The sequence below is a fragment of the Mus caroli genome, unplaced genomic scaffold (genome assembly GCF_978045245.1).
Source record: "Mus caroli unplaced genomic scaffold, Mus_caroli_1 scaffold_9, whole genome shotgun sequence".
NCBI lineage: Eukaryota > Metazoa > Chordata > Mammalia > Rodentia > Muridae > Mus > Mus caroli.
The window spans coordinates 59,395,145-59,417,157 of NW_028227264.1; the positions used below are offsets into that span (position 1 = coordinate 59,395,145).

Below are 22,013 nucleotides of genomic sequence, written 5' to 3' on the forward strand. Positions count from 1 at the left end.
GCTGCCACGATCTCTTAATGCCAGCTGCCTTCAAGGCCCCCAAACCACCTTAAGGCCTCACACATATGAGCATGTCACAATGTATGTGGATGCTGAGGATTGCTATGAAGATGGGGGAGCCAATCCTAGCTTCACAGGGGTTCCCCTCAAACCCATTTCCCACCCCAAGTGAAGGAACAAAAAGCTGCCGCAGTTGCCCTCAACACACCTGGGAGAGACCATTTCAAAGTATACCAACCAAATAGTACAGGCAAGGCCACATCAGGCAAGGAGGCTCACCAGGATGGCGATGGCTTCAGGCAGGGGTCCATTGGTCCTGAGGCTGTCCTTGGTGTCCTCCGCTTCGTGCTCCCACTCTAGGCCCAGCGCAGTGAAGGTCCTGCTAGAAGCCTCCTTGCCCTTGGGGTTGAGGATGAAGCTTCCGGTCACCTGGTTCTTCACCGCTGGCCAGGGGAGAGGGACAGAGATTTCTATTTCTCTCTAGAGGGGCCCATGATTCTGACCTCTAAGGCCTTTCCAGGAGGCACCTCCTCATGTTCCCTGTCTCTTTATCCCCTTGACCTCTCCCATCAGGACCACCCAGGAGCCCTCTGCAAACCAGGCCTGCCTCTGGGCCCAGATGTACACCTCTGATCCTGTACTAGCCCCTCTCTTCTTCCACACTGACTAATGGCCACCCATAGTTGTGGCTCGGTTTGACCTCTTTCAGAAAAACTCCTTGAATTGCCCAACCCTCAGAGATGCTGCTGCCCCTGTAGGATCTATAGCAGAGCACAGAGCACAGGAGAACAAGCCTCACAGGGAAGTGACTTAGTCCCTGTGTAGCCTGTTTGCTCAGGCTCCATCCAGTGCGGAAGAGAGCCTCCTCCTGGCTGTCTTCAGAGCCTCCACCTGGCTGCCTTTGGATCAAGATGGAGAACTCTCAGCTCCTCCAGCACCATGTTTGCCTGCATGCAGCCATGCTTCCCACCATGATGATAATGGACTGAACCTCTGAAACTGTAAGCAAGCCCCAATTTAATACTGTCCTTTTAAGAGTTGCCTTGGTCATGGTGACTCTTCATGGCAATGGAAACTAAGACAGCACATTTTCCACATTTGCACGGATGACCTACCATGTACCTACAGACAACACAGGCTTCCGTTCCATGGCTCCTCTTGCCCCCCTGTCAGGATCCCCATGTGTGGTATACGTCACCTGCCCTGCCCACCCCAGTAGACAGCTATCAGCCGGTGCGGAGTATTCCCACTGTGTCATGGTTTGGAGATGCTTGCCCCGGGGAGTGGCACTATTAGAAGGGGACCCCACAGCTGTACCAGGAAGAGATGCAGCCCCAGGAAGCTCAAAGCGTCTCATCTTACTGATAATGATCTAAAATGGTGACCGTGAACATTTTTTTGCAACAGCTGAGTTTGCCAAGAGACACTGCACTTTATGTGAGTGTCTGTTATGTGTAAATGGAAGCTGACAAGACTTGGTAGGCTATCAGGCTGGAGAGGCCTCTGTGACTTGCCACAGTAATATGGAAGCCTGCATTCTCTCCATGAGGGGGGTCTGTCTGAGCTCAGACTGACATGGGAAAACACAGCCGCTGCCCAAAGCAGAAGCAGCCGCTGCCCACAGCTGCCAGGAGGGGTTCTAAGCTGCGCTCTTGAGTTTGCAGTTGAGACACAATCCATACTGGGTAATTCACCCTATTGAAGCACGCAGCTCGGTGATGGCTTAGCACCTTCAATCATCACCACGTGTAACCTTAGAATACTTTCACAACCCTAAAAGAACCCCATCACACACCAGCCTTCATGCACCCCACACCCCTGCTACAGGTCCTTCCACCACCACAGGAATCTGTACGATGTCTGAGGAATCTCGTTTGGACGTGCCTATTTTTAGACTGCCGATTTGGTTTCAATAAAAGCAAGACTAGACCAAATGATAAGAACACCTTTTCTACTGCATTAATGTCTTCACATGAATTTTTAAAATTGAAAAAAGTTTATTTGCTAGTGTATGTGTGTGTGGGGGTATACACCATGTCCTATGTGTGTGTGTTGGGGGGGGTGGTCAAAAGTCAACCTTGTAAAGTCAGCTTTCACCTTTGTACTGGCTAGTTTTGTGTCAACTTGACACAGGCTGGAGTTATCACAGAGAAAGGAGCTTCAGTTGGGGAAATGCCTCCATGAGATCCAGCTGTGGGGCATTTTCTCAATTAGTGATCAAGGGGGAAAGGCCCCTTGTGGGTGGGACCATCTCTGGGCTGGTAGTCTTGGATTCTATAAGAGAGCAGGCTGAGCAAGCCAGGGGAAGCAAGCCAGTAAAGAACATCCCTCCATGGCCTCTGCATCGGCTCCTGCTTCTTGACTTGCTTGAGTTCCAGTTCTGACTTCCTTGGTGATGAACAGCAGTATGGAAGTGTAAGCAAAATAAACCCTTTCCTCCCAACTTGCTTCTTGGTCCTGATGTTTGTGCAGGAATAGAAACCCTGACTAAGACAACCTTATACCTTTTTGTGGGATCAAACTGTGGTTATTTGGCTTGTGTGGAAAGAGTCCTTCCTTTCCTATGGAGCCATCTTTGTGGCTCTTAACTTGAATATTTATTTTATATTAGTTTGAGATAGAGCCTCACTAGCCGTGTACCTCTGGCTAGTCTGGAATTTGCTATGTAGGTCAGGTTGACCTCGAACTCCCAGAGATCCTCTGCTTCTGTTTTCTGGGTGTTGGGATAAAAGATGTGCACCACTAAGCCTGGACCTGACTTTCTAAGTTTAATCTGTTTGGGGGTTCTGATGTTTATGTGTGTGTGTACATGCATGCACATGTTTTATATATGTACATGTTTGTGTATGTGTGTATACATGTGTGTGCTGTATGTGGAGGCCAGGGATCTTTGTCACAGTCTTCCTCAGTCACTTTACCTTATAAATCTCTATCTGTCTGTCGTCTATCTACCTACCTATCCATCCATCATCTATCTGTCTGTCTGTCTACCCACCCATCCTAAAATCTCTCTCTATCTACCTCTCTCTCTCTCTCTCTCTCTCTCTCTCTATCTATCTATCTATCTATCTATCTATCTGCCTATCTATCTACCTACCTATCACATCCATCCATCATCTATCTGTCTGTCTGTCTACCCACCCACCCATCCTTCCATCTCTCTCTCTCTCTTCATCCATCTATCTACTATTTACTATTTACTATCTACTATCTATCTATCTATCTATCTATCTATCTATCTATCTATCTATCTATCTATCTATCTCTATCACCCATCCATCCATCCATCCATCCATCCATCCATCCATCCATCCATCCATTGATCCATTGTCTGTTCATCTATCTATCTATCTATCTATCTATCTATCTATCTATCTATCATCTATCTATCTATCTATCTCACGCATCCATCTATCTCATCTATCTATCTATCTCATCCATCCATCCATCCATCCATCCATCCATCCATCATCTATCTATCTATCTCACGCATCCATCTATCTCATCTATCTATCTATCTCATCCATCCATCCATCCATCCATCCATCCACCTATTTTTGAGACAGGGCCTCTAGATGAACACAAGGCTCAGAAAGTCAGCTGGGACCAGCTCTAAGGATCTTTTGCAAGCACTGCCCTAGTGCTGAGATTGTAGGCAACACTGCATTGCTGGCTTCTGTGGGGGTTCTGGAGGACCAAGACCAGGTCCTCATGCTATGGAAAACACTCTGCCCTCTGGGCTGTCCCTCAGCCTCTGGGGAATCGAACTTTCAAACTGTCTTGGCTTCATGTTTGTGCAACAACCATGACACCTTCTTCAGTAACTCTGTTTAAATATCATTATAATGGAGAGCTAGGACCTGCCTGGTGGACTGTAGAAATGGCTGTCCACATAGCCCTGTTCCTCTAAGACAGAGTCTGTGTTTTTAACCATTGACTGGTGCTTGGGTCATGTGACTTGCGTCAATGCAATGTTAGGGGCTGGCAGAGTGCTTGCACCCTGGGGCCCTGCTCTTTCTAGCTGCAGATGCCCAAGGGACAGACATCCAGATTTGGACATTCCCAGATTTGCTTGTTGGGGTCAGTCATAGCTCTGTCAGCCTCAGCCTCAGCCAATTGCCAATACCATCCATACCTCCTAGACCAGTGAACTCCCGACAGACCCATCAGCTGCCAGTGTTTGGTTGTTTGGGTTCAGGCAACCAATAGAAGAACCTCTGGCTGGGCCGGTCATGACTATGGCCACAGAATTGAGATCCCGTGACAACTGTTACTCCTAACCCTTATGTTCTTGGGGTGGTGTGCCATGCAGCCAGAGCTGCCTGAGCCCTTCTGCGAAATGACTCTTTTAGAAGAAGCCACCTGCTTCCATAAGAAATTTGAACAGTGGTTGATCCTGGTGGGAAGAAACAAGCCTGAACTATGTGATGGTTCAGCTATTCTGCATAAATTTAACAACTGAAAAAGGGATTTTCTGTCTTTATCTAAGTCTGGGATTCCTACCTTCCTTGTCCTCCCCGCCCCACACAGCACTCACCGATTCGGTGGGGAGCCTTCTCCAGCAATTCAATCTGAATGTGCCTGGCACCAGCCGGGATCTGCACCTGTTTGAGAGCCGCTGCCACCCAGGGGCATCCAGAAAAGCAAAGAGTCCTGAGAGGGTAGCCCCCTGCTCAGCACCCCATACTATCTCACAGCACACAGCCGGGAACACAAGGACTTCTCACACACGGAGCCTTTCAGAAACCTGTTTCCTTGGCTGGAAACCAGGGTTGGATTCTCCCCCCCCCCCCCCCCCCCGCCCCAATGGATCCCCAAGGGCAGGGAAGCATGAGATGTTGTAGCTCCAAGCGCCCGCTAGGGGTCACTACCACGTGCACTGATACCCACACGTGTGAGATGCTTTTATTTCCCTTCGTGGCCCCCTCTTCTGCTTTCTCTACCCCCACCCCCTTCTTCCTAAGCTACCGTAGGTAGAGTTGTAGATGAGATCAGCCATGAAGATCCACATGGCTCTTTGAACCGATTCAAAGCTTGGGAACAATCCTTTCTTGGTTACCAACCCCACCGCCCCACCCCGCTTCAAAGTATGAGAAAGCTGTAAAATCCTCCAAAAAGACCAGACTTACTCCACACAGAAACATAAAGGACTACTGACTGCCCCTCTTCTATAGCAAGCTTGGTGAGGTTAGAGGTGGAAATTAAAGAACTCGAGGGACCAGAAATTCATAGTGGAAAAAAGGTCCCAGACTTTTTTTTTTTTTGAGACAGGGTTTCTCTGTGTAGCCCTGGCTGTCCTGGGACTCACTTTGTAGACCAGGCTGGCCTTGAACTCAGAAATCCGCCTGCCTCTGCCTCCCGAGTGCTAGGATTAAAGGCGTACGCCACCACGCCCGGCCTCCAGACTTTGTTTTTAAGATGAGAATAACCACCAAACCCAGACACTATTGCATATGCCAGAAAGATTTTGCTGACAGGACCCTGATATAGCTGTCTCTTGTGAGGCTACGCCAGTGCCTGGCAAATACAGAAGTGGATGCTCACAGTCATCTATTGAATGGAACAAGGGCCCCCAATGGAGGAGCTAGAGAAAGCACCCAAGGAGCTGAAGGGGTCTGCAACCCTATAGGTGGAACAACAATATGAACTAACCAGTACCCCCAGAGCTCGTGTCTAGCTGTACATGTAGCAGAAGATGGCCTAGTCGGCCATCATTGGGAAGAGAGGCCCCTTGGTCTTGCAAACTTTATATGCCTCAGTATAGGGGAACACCAGGGCCAAGAAGTGGGAGTGAGTGGGTAGGGGAGCGGGCCGGGGGAAGGGTATAGGGGACTTTTGGGATAGCATTTGAAATGTAAATCTAATAAAAATTTGAAAAAAAATTTAATTAAAAAAAAGATGAGAATAGAAAATGACCCCCTTGCTCCCACCAAAAGCCCCGGGATCAAAGAGAGCGCATGTCAGCTCAGCACATGTCCTCTCCCATGTTACCTAACCAAAAAAAAAAAAAAAAGGACGGGGTTATCCTGTGAGTCCATACTAGTACGCCAGGAAGCCAGGGGACCAGCCACAGGCAGACTGGGAAGGTCTGAAGCCAGGCTCCAGGACTCTCCCCTCTCCAGCACTGGTCAAGGAGAACTTCACATACACACACCCAGCCATGCTTCCCGTCCTGCTTGGAGGCGTTCCTCAGTGCCCCGCCCCCACCCCAGCCATGCTCATTCATGCTCACCTGCCTGCTTGGAGCCCTTCCCCAGAGTCCCCTTCACAGTCCTGCAGTGAGAGTTGTCCCCACCGCAGACACCGCACTTGTCATCCGTCTTCATGGATCCCACCTCCTTGTCGCAACCAAAAGGCTAGGGGTGGAGGTGACATCAGCAGATGGAGGCTCTCCTGTATCCACCTAAAAAGGCTCCCCGAGACTGACTTCCTCCTGAGATTCCTGGCCCTGCCCAAAGGGGGGACCCTGGCACACGAGAACTCCCCCAAATCCACCCTGTGACCCAGGTGGTCGTAGCCTGGGTCACCTCAACTTCTCTAATGGTGTAGGCAGCCCTAGCTGCCCCTAGGTGTGGTAGGTGAGTAATACCCATTCAGCCCTCCATGCCAGCAGAGTATAAGCAGCTCGAAGGGGTACCTACCACACACTCGCCACGGGCACAGACGCTGTAAGGATCCCGATAGCTGCAGCGTGTCCCATCGTGGACCACTTGGTTCATAAATACCACATCTCCAGTGTCGGCAGACTGGCAAATGAGCTCACACTTCTGGGCATCTGGAAAGAGAGAGACACTGCTAAGCCCACTGGGTTGACAGAAAGTAGCTTAGGATTCTATCAGCATGTGGTTTAGCCATGAAGTCCAGGGTCATGGCAGTGGTGGGAGCTCTGTCTGGGGACTGTCTGAAGAGTCCTGCTGTGGCACATATGGTTTGGTCCTGTGACCTGAGGCAAATGTCTCTAGCCTTTTTGAGCCTTGGTTCCCTGATTTTCATGATCCCTGATCAGTAAAATGCATCATCAGTTTAATGAGAAAAATATATTGACAAATTATCAATAGCAAACCAACAGTTAGAGCTGGAGAGACAGCTCAGTGGTTAAGAATGCTTGCTGCAGCCGGGCAGTGGTGGTGCACGCCTTTAATTCCAGCACTTGTTAGGCAGAGGCAGGTGGACTTCTGAGTTCAAGGCCAGCCTGGTCTAACGAGTGAGTTCCAGGACAGCCAGAAGTGCACAGAGAAACCCTGTCTTGACAAACAAAAAGAAAGAAAGAAAGAAAGAAAGAAAGAAAGAAAGAAAGAAAGAAAGAAAGGAAGGAAGGAAGGAAGGAAGGAAGGAAGGAAGGAAGGAAGGAAGGAAGGAAGGAAGGAAGGAAGAGAGAAAGAAAAAGATAAGAAAAGAAAAAAAAGAATGCTTGCCGCTCTTCCAGAGGATCTGAGTTCAATGCCCAGCCTCCAGCCCCAGGTTATCTGACACCTTCTGGCCTCTGAGGGAACCAGCTCTCACACTCACTCTCATGAGTGAGTGAGTGCACCCAGCTTTATATTTAATATTATATTAAATTATAAAAATTAAACTAATTAAATTATATTTAATATAATATCAAATATATTTATATAATATTATAATCAATATCTATCTATCTATCTATCTATCTATCTATCTATCTATCTATCTATCTATCTATCTATCTATCTATCTATCTATCTCAGCCTAGCAGCTGCTCACTGGATACCAGATCCTTCCAAAGCCCTTTCACACCTTTGAGAAACAATATCAAATGCTCATCATGACGACTTATTCACCTCATTTCAACACACCAGTGAGGAAGGTTCTAGCATTCTAGGACACACACTTACTCTGTTTGTAGTGACTCAGCGAGTTTAATCAGGGTCACTTAACATGAGCTTTAGTGAGGGGTTACTCAGAGGAGCGGGGGGAACTTAACAGTTGCCTCTCTCTCTCTCTCTCTCTCTCTCTCTCTCTCTCTGTGTGTGTGTGTTTGCTAAGGAGCCACCCACTTGGGTTTGTATGCATGTGTGTATGTGTGCGTGGTATGCACAAGTATGAGTTATAAGCACGCAGAGGCCAGAGGTGGGCATCAGGTGTCCTTCTCAATCGCATGCCATCTAATTTTTTGAGAAAGAGTCTCTCACTGAACCTGAGGACATCGATTTGGCGGGCATCAGCTTGTCCCCGCCCACTCCCTCCAGTACTGGGATTACTAGGATGATAGATGTGTGGATACTACGCCCAGCTTTTATATGGGTTCTGGGGATTCAAACTCATGAGCTTATACCTGGGCTTACACACTCATGCACGTGCATGAGTGTGCAGTGAGCACTTTCTGTACCCAGTCACCTTCCTAGTCCCACCTCATTTCATTGAGGCAGGGTCTCTCACAGGATCAGGAGTGTGTCAATCAATCTCGGCTGACTGACTACACTAGTAAACCCAGGAACTCAACTTTCTAATCCTCCTGGTGTTGAGATTTCAAGTATGTGCTACTCTGCCCAGATTTACTTATTTTATTTTTTTTAATTTTTATTTTTATTTATTCTTTTTTTGTTGATGTTGTTGTTTTTTCAAGACAGGGTTTCTCTGTGTAGCCCTCCTGGAACTCACTCTGTAGACCAGGCTGGCTTCAAACTCAGAAATCTGCCTGCCTCTGCCTCCCAAGTGCTGGGGTTAAAGGTGTGCACCACCACTGCCCAGCTTATTATTTTTTTTTTGAATGATGAAATATTTTATTTATTTATTTATTTATTTATTTATTCCTTTCTTATTTTTTTTAATTAGGTATTTTCCTCATTTACATTTCCAATGCTATCCCAAAAGTCCCCCATACCCTCCCCCCCCCCCCCAACCCTCTACCCACCACTCCCACTTTTTGGCCCTGGCATTCCCCTGTACTGGGGCATATAAAGTTTGCAAGTCCAATGGGCCTCTCTTTCCAGTGATGGCCGACTAGGCCATCTTTTGATACATATGCAGCTAGAGTCAAGAGCTCCGGGGTTCATAATGTTGTTCCACCTATAGGGTTGCAGATCCCTTTAGCTTCTTGGGTATTTTCGCTAGCTCCTCCATTGGGGGCCCTGTGATCCATCCAATAGCTGACTGTGAACATCCACTTCTGTGTTTGCTAGGCCCCGGTGTAGTCTCACTAGAGACAGCTATATCAGGGTCCTATCAGCACAATTTTGCTAGTGTATGCAATGGTGTTTATTTTATTTTTAAAGATTGATTTTTTAAATTTTATTTATATGAGTCCACTGTGGCTGTCTTCAGACACACTGGAAGAAGGTATCAGATCCCACTACGGATGGTTGTGAGCCACCATGTGGGTGTTGGGAATTGAACTCAGGACCTCTGGAAGAGCATTCAGTGCTCTTAACCACTGAGCCATCTCTCCAACCCCCTAAAGATTTATTATTTTAAAATTTTTATACGCATGGGTATTTTGAGTGCACATATATCTGTGCACCATGTGTGTGCAGTACCCATGGAGGCCATAAGAGGGCAGCAGATCCCCCTGGGATTAGAGTCACAGACTGATATTAGCCACCCACAGTCTGATGCTGGGAATCAAACCTGAGTCCTCTGGAAGAGCCGTAGGTGCTCTTAACTTCTGAGCCATCGCTCCAGCTCAAGACTTATCTTTTTAATGTGGAGTCCGGGGATCAACTCAAGTTAACGTATTTGCAAGGCAAAAGCTTTACCAACTAAGCTATCTCTCCAGCTCCCCCCCCCCCGCCCCCCCTCACCATGCACGAGGGTACTGGGAATAAAAGCTAGAGTCTCATGCATGCTAGGCAAGTGCTATACCACTGAGCCTCACCCTAGCACAGGTTCTAACACCTCAGAGGAAACACTGGGCCAAAGGCTAAGTAACGTGCTTAAGGCCACACATGGAGTGGCCCAGCCAGCCTTGTAACCACAAAGTCACTTGGGTCTTGCTTTGGCTCTGCAGCCTAGCTGGGCACATCAGTAGGAGAACTGTATGTCCCCAAATGAAATGTTCCCCTTGTCTATGAGCTGATAATGTCCTAAAAAGGAAGTCGTAGAGAACAAACAGATAAACACTCGCTGTGTTTCTTAGAGAAAGTGAGGTTGGGGGCCCAGCTAACTTCCTGGAATTGGTCTGAAGTCCTGGGAAAAGCCTGACATCAGCTGTCCCTCAACCTTCTTGCCCTGTCTGCCCAGGCCTCTCCCAGTGGATCTGCAAGGTATTCAAAGCCAGCCTTTCCCAAAGCTTGCCTGAGGACCCTGGCTAGCTCCTGCTCCTAAGCTCCCAAGAGACTGGGTTCTCCTCCTCCTCCTCCTCCTCCTCCTCCTCCTTGTGTTGTTGTTTCAAGATAGGGTTTCTCTGTGTAGCCCTGGCTGTCCTTGAACTTGCTTTGTAGTTCAAGGTTGGCCTCAAAAGAGATCTGCCTGCCCCTACCTCCCAAGTGCTTGGTTGGACTAAATGTAGACGCTACCACAGTCCCTCACATAGAACTCCAGTATGGAGTCACAATATCTAAGACCACTTTAGAGAGCTTCCTTGAGAGTCAGATTTCTGATGGGGTTTGAGTCTGGGTCTGGGTTTGGGGGATTTACCTCCAGATGAGAAGCAGGATCATTCTAGTGGACCCAGCAGGCAGCTGCCTGGCAGGAGTGGTGAGTTCCTCAGAGTGGGTGGAATCCAGGCAGAAGGAAGATCCTGCCCCCTCCTGCCCCCTCCTGCCCCCTCTTGTCCCCTCCTGCCCGTTTCTGAAAGGGCACAGCTGCAAAGTCTGGCCCTGGCAAGACTCAGAAGTCCCTTGTATCCTGAGGAGTCTGCATGAGCCTGAGCTCACAGAGCTGATGTCAGCTCACGTTTGAGAAGCCATTGTTCTCACAGGAGCTGCCGGGAATCCAAGAGGTGGGGACCACTGCACTAGCCAAGCCCTTCCAGCCTCAGGCCTGAAGAGCCAGGCATCCGCACCATTCCTTCACTAACGCTAGAGCAGGAACTCTCTCTCTAAATACGCACTAAAAGGCTAAGTGTTGGCCTCAGTGTGGTTCCTACACCAGACACTCCGAGTTCCAAGGCCTGTTTCTATCCCTGAGCAGCCCGAGGTGGAGGGCAACATGAGAAGCCCCCTCTCCAGGTTTCTACCTACCTGTCTTTCAAATAACCTTCAGCATCTGCTAATGGATGGACGCCTCACCCATGAAACCTAGAAACCTGGCCTAAGGTAGGTTGAGCTCCCCTGGACATTGTACTGCACCCCTAGAGAGTCCTGCCCGGCCCTGGGGCTGCACACTGGGCTTTCCCCAGGACTTTGAGACAAACTCCAGAAAGTGAACTAAGCCTTTGCTCCCTCCCTCCCTCCCTCCCTCCCTCCTTCCCGCTTTTCCTCCCTTCTTTCTTTCTCTCCCTCCTTCCTCCCCTCTTTCCTTCCTCCTCTCCCTCTTTCCTTCTCCCTGTTCCTCCCTCCCTCCTTCTTGTTTCTGAGACAGCATCTCACTATGTATCACTGACTGGCTTAGAACTTACTACATAGACTCACAGAGACCCGCCTGCTTCTGCCTCCTAAGTGCTAAGATTAAAGACCGATGCTGTTGCAATCTAACTTTTTCTAAAATGTTCTCTTTTACAGGGCAGATGCCTTCATGTGCAGGAAAGGACAGACATCTTGAATGGCACTTATTCGGCCTGAGCTCTGTGATCGGCTGTGGGCATCCCTGGAGAAGAGCCCCCTCTCAAAGCTGCTTGCCTTATAAACATGCAAATCAGGGGTGGCCTCAACAGCAACAGTGACTCCACAAGTGCATGACACCCAAGGACTTGGGTGAGTCTGCCCACGGGTTCCCCATTGCACCCCCAGGTCCTTGGGCCTCGATAGTTGGGAGAAGAGGAACGAGAGTTGGGCAGATCAGAGCCACTCACCACTGTCGGGCTCATAGGGCAGCCAGCTGTGCTTGGCGTCCTGGTGGGTATAGTAGGAGTTTCGCTTGGCACACTGCTGGGCCCGGAAGTCCTCGTAGGGCCCAGGACAGTCCTCACTGTTGCAGATCTGGTACTCAAACATGGACCCTGAGCACGGGCGGCCTCCATAGGCTGGACTGCAGTGGCAGAGAGACCAGGTGATTAGGGGCCAGGGGAGGCTGGGAAGAGGAGAGCTTCCTACATGAGACCTAGGACAGCTCAGTAGTAGATTTCTCAACTCAGTAATGACCTACAGTGTTGGGCAGCTAAACTCAGAGTTTTCTGAACTCTCTCTCTCTCTCTCTCTCTCTCCTTCCCCTCCCCTCTCTGAGACAGGGTCTCATGCAGCTCAGGCTAGCTTGGACTATGAGGATGACTTTGACCTTTGGATCATCTCATCTCCACCTCCTGAGTATTGGGACTACAGGTATCTACCACCATTCCCAATGTATATGATGCTAGGGATTGAACCAGGGCTGCACACTGGGCAAGCACTCCAACGTGTAAGCTACAACCCCTCCTTCCCTCTGACTATTTCACCCATAGGAAGAGTGCTAGCTCCTATCTCCCTGGGGCTGGGGGTGGGAGGTGAGGGGCAGGGGACATAAGGACAGACAGACGAGGGACTGGCTAGCCCTTGCCACCAGTCAGCTGTCAATCTTGCTTATTCTTTAAATTCCTTCAGTGCTTACTGCAGACCGTGCAGGCACTCGGTCAAGACAAAGAGTTCTCCACATCCACCCCCATCTCATAATGGAATATAGTAAACTAAAGAGCATCAAAGAGATTTGGTTTTTGAACCAGAAGAGCTGACATCCAAGTCCTGACCATGTGGCCTTGGTTCGGGCGCTGGGTTTTGCTCTGCCTTGATTTCCCCCTTGAAAGGTGGGATCATCGGAGCTCACCTCCAGCTGTGACAAAGCAAAGGAGAGCAATGATACTCTTCCTGATTAGGTCAAGAGGATTAGAAAAGACAGTTAATACAGAGCTGGGGAGATGGCACCTCTGGCTACTCCTGTGGGTTCAGTGCCCAGCATCCACATGGCAGCTTACAAGTCTATCACTCCAGTTCCCAGAGATCTGATGCCCTCTTCTGGCCTCTTCAGGTACTGCAAGTACACAGTGCATATACCTACACGCAGGCAAACGCTCACACAAAATAAAAATAAATCTTTTTAAAGAGACTTTTAAGCTGGGTGTGATGGCATACACTTTTAATCTCTAGCCCTTGGTAGGCAGAAGTAGGTGGATCCCTATGAGTTTGGGGCCAGCCTGGTCTACATATTGAGTTTCAGGCCAGCCAAAGCTACCTAGTGAGACCCTGTTTCAAACGAAACAAAACAAAAACCTTTCTATGTAAAGTATCCAAGTATAGGAGGCAACAGCGCCCTGCTCAGAGACTCTAAGATAACTCTCCAGGTGTAATGAACTCTCCACTTGAACACACAACATCCTGCACACAGCACTTAGGATACTTTTTAATAATAGCAGCTGTTGCCTCTGGAGTGCTTAACCCATGCTCCAGTGTGGGCATACATATTATTCCCTTTAAGCCTCATAAAGCAAAAAGGTATTTGTTGAGGTTTTGGTCTTTGGCTATGTGTTTTAATGTTAAATACTGGTTGCCCCCAAGGATGAGGAAGTCTGCACTTATATCAAGTAATGCTATGTGACCTTGTTCCTTAAGGTACAGCTATGGGCTAAATAAAGATGCCAACAGCTATAGCTGGGCAGAAGAAAATAGGTGGGGTTTTGGTTTCAGGGCTTTGGGTCTGAGGCAGGACCACAAGAGAGTGAAAAGAGAGGAGAGAAGGTGGAGAGCGGAGAGGACACCCTGAGGTATATGAGTCATGAAAATATGGTCACGAGGGCTGGCCAATTGGAGTTAAGAGCAGCCTAAATGGAACATGGCAAGTTATAACTTGATGGAGTTAAGGGGTTATTGATGGAGAAGTAGACATAATAGCTTAGAGGGTAGATGTCTGCCCAGCTCTAGTGCTTTAAAAGTTTATTATAAATATAAAAATTTTGTGTCTTTTATCTGGGGACTGAATGATCTAAGGTGGGGTAGAAGTCCCCACTTGAGATTAAATAGTTACTACAACAGGTATTGCTACAGGAAGTGTAATAAATGGGAGGGCTGATCAAGAAGATGACTTGCTGGCAAATGCAAGGTGGCTTATCAGAGTCGGCACCACGACACCTACCCACCACCTTGACCTTTGCATCTCCAACAGAGGAAAATTACAAGGGAGTCCATGTGCCTTGTCATCTGTATGAGGTCAGCCTGGTTAACACAGACCCTGGGTGCTATGGTGGCACTGAGCCACCAATCCGTAAATGTTATACCACCAATAGCCTCTGTTTCTTTTTTCCCCCTTTCTGCACACTGGGTGCTGGGAATTGAACCCAGGCCCTCTGGAAGAACAGCCAGTGCTCTCAACCACTGGAGCCACCTCTCTAGCCCCCAGATTCCCTCAACCTTTATGTAGATTTAGGGAATGCCAACTCCATTCTAGCTTGTATGACACGTGATTTATCCAGTGAGCCCCAAATGACCACTGTTTCTAAGGGTTCTGGGTCCACCAGGGCCCTGTGACCTATTAGCACAATGCTCATTATGCCATTTGGTGGAAGGAGGGCCTGTACCAGGCCCTGTGGAAGTCTCTAGGCCAGTGGACCTACGGCAGTTTCAACTAGTTTACCCAGTCCCCACTGGGGTATACCAAGCGAGCAGGTTCACCCTGAGAGATGAGGACTGTGGGGGGAACTGGGACTCAGACATCCAATAGCCATGAAGGAGGGGAGGGGATCCTACCAAGATGATTGAAAGGGAGAGACAAGTGTCTCTCCAGTACACTGAAGTGGGGAATGGAGGCACTGGTGTTAGCTGGAAGTTTAAAAAGGGGGAGTTTACATATGTGGTAGAAAGCAAATTTGATAGTGTTTTTTCGCATTGAAACTGATGTTTACTCAAAGTTTCACCAAAGGATTGGGGTGATGGGAGGTCTCTGAGTACCTGGAAGAGTCCTGGACACACCCAGTTTCTCTGGGGACTTCTCTGGACAGGACAACTCGAAACATCTCAGGCGCATTCAGGAACTCAGCCCTGTGGCTCACTAGCAAACTGCCTTGCTCCAACATTCTGGGCCCTTATCCAGGAATCAAGTAACTGTATGTAAGGGTCACTCTCCTGCACCCGATCTCTCCCACATAAGAAGCATCCTCTGCCCCACCAGTCCGCCACACTCACGGAGGGTTGTCGCAGTTCCGGCTTCGGGATCGCACCCCACCTCCGCATGACCGAGAACATGAGCCAAAGTTGGTCCAGGAACTCCATCCTCCATCCTGGCCATAAATCTGCTCTGGTGACTTCCAGATACAATGGCCTTTGAAGCACCACTAGGGTGGAGCAGAGGGCACATGGTCACCTTAGGCCACCACAAAGAATCCTGCAACAAGGGTGTTCCTTGGGGCACATAGAATAGCTAATAGATACTATGGCAAGCCCTGAGAAAAAGAGGGAGAGGGAGAGGGAGAGGGAGAGGGAGAGGGAGAGGGAGAGGGAGAGGGAGAGGGAGAGGGAGAGGGAGAGGGAGAGGGAGAGGGAGAGGGAGAGGGAGAGGGAGAGGGAGAGGGAGAGGGAGAGGGAGAGGGAGAGGGAGAGGGAGAGGGAGAGGGAGAGGGAGAGGGAGAGGGAGAGCCATTAAGAGATGGCCTGGGGAATAAACCGGGCAGGATCCCAGCTCTACTGGAACATAGGTAGGTGAGCTGCCTCAGACAAAGAGCTTGCCATCCTGGGTGTAGCCACCCTTCTCCAATGCAATGCTGGGAACAGCATCTTAGTCAACAGCACACACAGAGCCCTCCCCAGTCAGCAAACATTAGTCAATGATATCCGTGACGGGGCGCTATTTCATGCATCAGTCTATCTGGCGTGGGTGAGGCTGAGGGGGGAAAAAGATGATCGTCTTATCCTGTCTAAAGTTGACCTGTACCCCGAAATGCCTTCCTAGGGACCAGGGGCATATATATGAGCCAAGCCTATGGCCTGCAGCCAAGGAATAGATGCATGGACTCTGAGAAGCCTCGGTTTGAATCCCAGCTCTGCTACTGCTAGATGTGTGTGGCTACTTGGCTTTGCCAGACCTCAGTTAAATGTCACTAAGAACAGAGGTTTGGAAGCTGGAGAGATGGCTCAGTGGTGAAGAGCACTGACTGCTGACTGCTCTTCCAGAGGTCCTGAGTTCTGTTCCCAGCAACCACATGGTGGCTCACAACCATCTGTAATGGGATCTGATGCCCTCTTCTGTTGTGTCTGAAGACAGCAACAACAGTATACTCGTGAATAAAATAAACAACAGAAGGCACAGAGCTGGTATTCAGAGGAAGCCTAAGGTGACACTCTTCCCTTTTGGCACAGGGTATCAAGAAAAACACAGCAGAGTTTTCTGGGTGCTTCTCAAGAGACAGTCCCCAAGTAAGACTAACAATCCAGACACCGGGGCTTCCCCCGAACAGTTGAGTCTGTCTTTAGGGTCCTGAGATGTTTAGAATAAGGTGTGATTGACACACCACGGGAATCATCCATTTTGAGTGTGCAGTTCAACATCTTCATAATCCAGCAGTGCATAGCCTTCTCCACAGTTGAACTTCAGAACACATTCACTATCACCCCAAAAGCCCTTCGTACCCCTCTGTGCTCATCTCTTACTCTAGGGGTGGGAGTTTTAAAGCTTCCGAGAAGATTTCCTCGTGTAGCCAAGATGGAGATGCACTGGCTAACTCGAATGCAGGACTGTGACTGGGGGTGGTGGTGGGGGGAGAGCTGGGACTTTAAATAGAGCAGCTTAGGGCTCTCAGACCAGCCAGGGAATTCTCTGAACCACGCAGGCCTAAGGAAGCAAACACACATCTGGAGACACACGAAGGGCAAGTTGCAGAAGAGGAGAGATTTGTGGGGTACGGAAAAGGCAGTCAGGGAGCAGGGGAGTGGGTGGGATAGCTAGAGCCCTCCTCCCTTTATCCCTCTCTGCTAATCGCTCGCTGTGTGGCCTGACCCTTTCCTTAGCCCATCTGGGGTTCAGTCATCTTATCTATACAGTATAGGAAGTGAGCAGGCTGTAGCTTAAGAGACCGTGCTAAACCAGGCTGACCATAGAGGCCAAGGGAAAGGGCAAGGTGGATGTTTGTGTGGAGGTCATGAGAAGACTCTGGGCATGTGGACCATCCACGACACAGGAGCAGGGCCCTGGACCTTAGAGGGAGGGCCACTTCCTGCACAGCTCCCCACAGGTACCTTGCCTGGTGCACACTCTGTCCCATCCAGCGGCGGCCCCTTCTTGGTCTTGCAGAAGTATGGGTTGTCAGGGTGGCTGCACCATAGCTGCTTGCAGGGCTCAAAGGTCCTGAACTGTGAGGCAGGGGGATGAGGTGAGTAGTGGTAGAGAGAACAGAAGGTGTGGCAACTGCTGGGATGCAGGATGCTAAAGTCCTGTGGTTCCAGGGTCTTCCTACAGTCTGAGAAGGGGCCCTGCACAGTACATACTGTCTCCTCACCAACTGTTACAGAAGCCACTTGCAGGCTCCGCAGAGGTCTGGGCCTAGGACGCCCCTGATCCTTGGGCATGTGGGGGATCTTGAATGAATCCACACGAAGGTGAGACTCCCCCATCTCCTTATAACATGGATATCCAGTAAGGTCAGAGGTCAGTCACCTTGTGCTCCAGTCTGGAGGGATGCCCCCGATTTCATTAGTACTTTCTTAGCATCACCCCTAAGGCAGACAGGTGTCCCTTGGAAGCACACGGGCACTGAAGGGCACACTCTGCTCTTCAGCCCCAAAGCAGTGTTGTTGTGTCAGGCCACATGTCCCAGTGTGGCCTAGAAAGTGGGAAAGGTGGACCACACAAGGATTCCGTGCTACCAAGAATGGCATCCTATCCTGCAGAGGGAAGGGGAAGGAGGCTTTATTCTCTGGGTGGAGGTACAAAGTACTAGGGTCACAGAAGGCTGTTCTGTAGATGTCACTACCCTGAGATGTTCCCTTGTATGGGCCCCTTCAGGATAGATCAAGCTGACCTCCAATCTTAAGGGTTGCCCCTTGTCCTTTCCTGAAGAGCAGAAGCAGGGTTATGTTTTCTGGCATCTATGGCCTCCCGAAACACGATGGAGACATGGGGATGACCCCGTAGAGAGGAGACTGCCAGACACAGGGTTATGGAGATAGACTACCACGCCCCACTACAGTGTTCAGAGGTGGGAACTCTCTTCTTACCCATGGCTCAGACCCTGGCCTGACCCATCACAGGTAAACCCCTCACGAGACCAGACCATCCAGGTTATCGATGGCTGCTTGCCCTTCCTGCCTCACTCCTCCCATCTTCTCCAGATCTGAGCCCTGCCCAGGCTGTACACATGTGGCATACAGGTGGAATTGGATAATGTGTGCACCCTGCCCCAACCCACTCCACCCCTGTGTGGTGGACGGCACCAAGCCTGCAAAGGCATCCCTAGGCCCACGTGGCTTGCAGGGTTGACAGTCTCCAGTAAAGGAAAAGACTAGGTCACGTGAGCCTGGCACGCAGCCTACTCACAGCTAAGCAGGTGTGGTACCCAGTGCCAAAGTCGAACCGGCATTGCTCATCCATGGAGTAGTCGATCCCGGGCAGTTCTGGGGGCTGGGGCCAGGTGCGCTCGAAGGGGTCATCAAGGAGGCAATCGTAGGATCTGTGACAGGGACGGGGGAAGTGAGCCGGCTTGAGTGCTATAGATCCTAAGCCTTCCTTTCCCAAGTCGGGGCTTTTAATAAGCAAGGATGGCCTATAGGACTTTGTGCCCACTCTCGTGGACCCCAGCTGTCTATTCTAAGGATGCCGCAGCTTCTCTCTTTCTAGGTGGCTATTTAACAGGACGGTTCTACTTACATCTATGGGCATAGGCACCAAGGCCTGCCTAAAGAACTCAGGGTGGATCACGCTGACCTCCAGATTCAAGGGTCATCCCTTGGCCTGTCCTACAGGGTAGGTAGGGTCAGAGTTATGTCCCCTGGACTCTGGCCTCGTAGATACAGTTGACATGTGGCTGAGGTGTTGGTTTTAACCGAATAAAAGGGATGCAGTATGGATTACAATGGGGCGTGGCCTTGTAGACAATTTGAGGCCACACTGAGTCTAAGTGTATCCACCACACAGGAGGTACGCTGGGTAGGTAGTGCTAGCCAGCTGCTATGGAGGGTCAGTGACGAGTGTCCCTGTCCCTGTCTGCTTTGAATACCTGTCCTACATCTCCTAGTGCCGCCCCACACACCCCCATCCCTGTCTCTCCTGCCCTGGGGAACTGAAACTACTGTATCTCCATCTGCACAGTGGTGTTTGCATCCTCAATGAACCCAGATTCCCAGGACCAACCCACAGGGAATTCTAAATTAGCAGCCAGGTAAGGCAGGAGAGCCTGGTTTTTAATAGTCTATGCTTTTGGTCCCTTAGCCATACTGAGTTGGGACACTCACTAACCCACCTGTGGTGCACTAAGGTGGGTGTTTTAGGCCAGGTGAGGGGATAGGGGTTAGAAGAGACGCAGAGTGACCAGACCAAGGAGGTGGGGCAGGACAGGACAGCTGTGTAGCCTGGGCTTGCCCACCCATTCCTATCTTGGGGTGGAGGTAACCTACGGGAGGTAGCGGCTGAGCTCCAGCTTGCTGCAGCGAGACCAGTGGAACCTGTGGAAGGCGGCCTGAACCAGGGGCGCCATGACGCTGCCCAGACTGGTCTCATCATCGCAGCCATTGCCCTGGCCGTCATGCTCCATGCCAAGCCTGGGGGGAAGGAGAAAGTCCTGCTGTCGGTCCTGACCCTCGAGGACAGGCAGATGGACCCAAAACAGCAGACCCTGCCTTGACCAGGAATCCAGACTGGCTGGCTACCCTCTGTTTCCCGACCATGCCTCCTCTCCATGTTCTTTCTCCCTGGAGACCCACCCTTTCTTCAGACATTAACCACATCAATCTAGCTTTTGAGGATAGTCCAGCTGGGACACTACTGGTCACTCACCTTCCTTATCCCCCTCTTCCTATCTTTCCCTATGGACACACCTGTCCAGCCCATGGACAGGACTCTGTTCCTTCTGCACCCCTCCCCCCTATGTGACTGTATCAAGCCATCAGGCCCATCCCTCAGCCCTTTGCTGGCCTGGGCAGAAGGTCCCTGTAGGGGGTCCTATTGTACAACGTTAGCACGCATGGCTTGACCTCTAGAGCAGGGACCATCTGTTCGGCTATCAACATCTCTTGCATTGCTGCACCAGAAAGGCTCCTGCATGCAGGGTTTAATCTTGTTAAGTAAGATCTCATCAGCCTCACTCACAGAATCCTTTAGTGTGTGAACTTCTTAAAAACTCTCCTCAATGGATGGGCCTGTAGCATACACCTCTAATCCTTCTCTCAGGAGGCAGAGGCAGGCAGATTTCTTGGAGTTCAAGGCCAGTCTGATCTACATGGTGAGTTCCAGGCTAGCCAGAGGTACATAGTGAGACCTTGTCTGAAACCAACCAACCAACCAACCAACCAACCAACCTTCCCTCTGCATAGGATTCTATACATAGTAGGTACCCATGAAAGTTTACATTTAAAACTTTGTTCTTTAAACTGATATTCAAGACCAAAGCCCAACACCTCTAATTTCTTAAATACTGCTAGTGACTTCATGGGCCCCTGATCATTAAGTAGACATGACATAGATCATTATGTTTGACATTGCTTCTCTGCAGTGAGGGGCCTCTACTTAGGAAAGAGCGGATATCTACTGCCTTTTTTGGCAAGTCAAACCTCAGCATGTGATAGGTGCTCAAGAAATACTGAATGAAAGCCAGGTGACATGGCACATGCCTATAATCCCAGAGTGTGGCTAATCTGGAGCAAGAGGATACAGGGTTCAAGAACATCCTCAGCTAGTTTGAGGCTAGTTGGGGCTATATGAGACCCTGCCTCAAAAAACAAACAAACAAACAAACAAACAAACCAAAACAAAAGAAAACAAAAAACCCACAAACCAAAAGAATAAAACCAAATACTGGTGAAGGAATGTATTCTAAACAGCATCTGAGCCCACAGAACTGGCTGCCAGTCCCACCTGGCTTACTGCCTGGGCTCCAAGTGTGCCTGTTTATGGTGGGCTTGGGCCAGTCCCTCAGTAGGCACAAGCCAGGGTAAGCTGGAACTGGTCTCTAAAGCATGCTTGGGTGAAGACAGAAAGAAGACATAGCAAGGAGAGAGACCACCCAGACAGCAGGTCTGACCTATGACAGGCATTCTGCCACCAGCCTGACAAAAGCCAGGCCACATGTGGTCCCCACAGCCATGGGCATTGCCTCCTGCCACGGGCAGCTGGTAGATATCATGTGTCAGTGACAGAACCTGGCCTGGCCTTTTACCGTCAAGCCCCCTCTCAACTCAATACTTGGCCCAGAGCCCTGAGCCACTCCTAAACACACCCTCCCAGGGCTACTTACACATGGCCTGTCTCATGAGCCACGACAAAAGCTGAGGAGAAGCCATCCTCGTGGTTGAGGGCACAGCTTCTTAGTGGGTGGCACATCCCAGTAACAGGTGCATACCCTACCAGAGAGGAGAGAGGTCACAGGTAGAAGCCATGGGGAGTACTGACCTGTGTCCCCAGCCTGAACAATGCAGAGACATCCCAACCTGGTGGGTGTTGAGGTTCCTGGAGAAGAAAGGTTCTCAAAATTCTCTTCCCAGAGAACAAACATGGGCTGGCTGCCACCCTGTCCCAGAATTAGGGCTTGTTCTTGGCCTACAGTTTTCCATGTACCAGCAGCAACGTCTCTGAACAAGTGGGACTTGCAGGTGAGACCCAAGCCTACACATACTCCACTTCTGTGAGCCAGTCAACAAACAAACTCAGAACACTGTCTATGTAGAGGGTAGGGATGGCCCTGTGTTGGGTACTGGGGGGAGCCAGGTAGAGTGGCACTAGCCTGTAGCCCCACCTACTCTTGAGACTAAGGCAGGAAGGCCACAGGAGTCCAGGAGTTTAAGACCAGCCTG

The 22,013-nt window shown here is 50.0% G+C and overlaps 1 protein-coding gene across 1 annotated transcript in view; it reads right to left on the bottom strand.

Moving 5' to 3' along the window:
- The window catches only part of Adamts14 (ADAM metallopeptidase with thrombospondin type 1 motif 14), a 79,550-nt gene that overhangs the window by 10,245 nt on the left and 47,292 nt on the right, over nucleotides 1–22,013 (bottom strand). The window contains exons 7-16 of the mRNA XM_021174539.3: nucleotides 21,458–21,563; nucleotides 19,623–19,766; nucleotides 18,547–18,679; nucleotides 17,250–17,363; nucleotides 15,204–15,352; nucleotides 11,912–12,087; nucleotides 6,642–6,775; nucleotides 6,233–6,356; nucleotides 4,538–4,618; nucleotides 280–443 (exon numbers count right to left, since the gene is read on the bottom strand). Of these exons, the coding sequence (XP_021030198.1) occupies nucleotides 280–443; nucleotides 4,538–4,618; nucleotides 6,233–6,356; nucleotides 6,642–6,775; nucleotides 11,912–12,087; nucleotides 15,204–15,352; nucleotides 17,250–17,363; nucleotides 18,547–18,679; nucleotides 19,623–19,766; nucleotides 21,458–21,563 (1,325 nt within the window). The remainder of the gene's footprint in view (nucleotides 1–279; nucleotides 444–4,537; nucleotides 4,619–6,232; nucleotides 6,357–6,641; nucleotides 6,776–11,911; nucleotides 12,088–15,203; nucleotides 15,353–17,249; nucleotides 17,364–18,546; nucleotides 18,680–19,622; nucleotides 19,767–21,457; nucleotides 21,564–22,013) is intronic.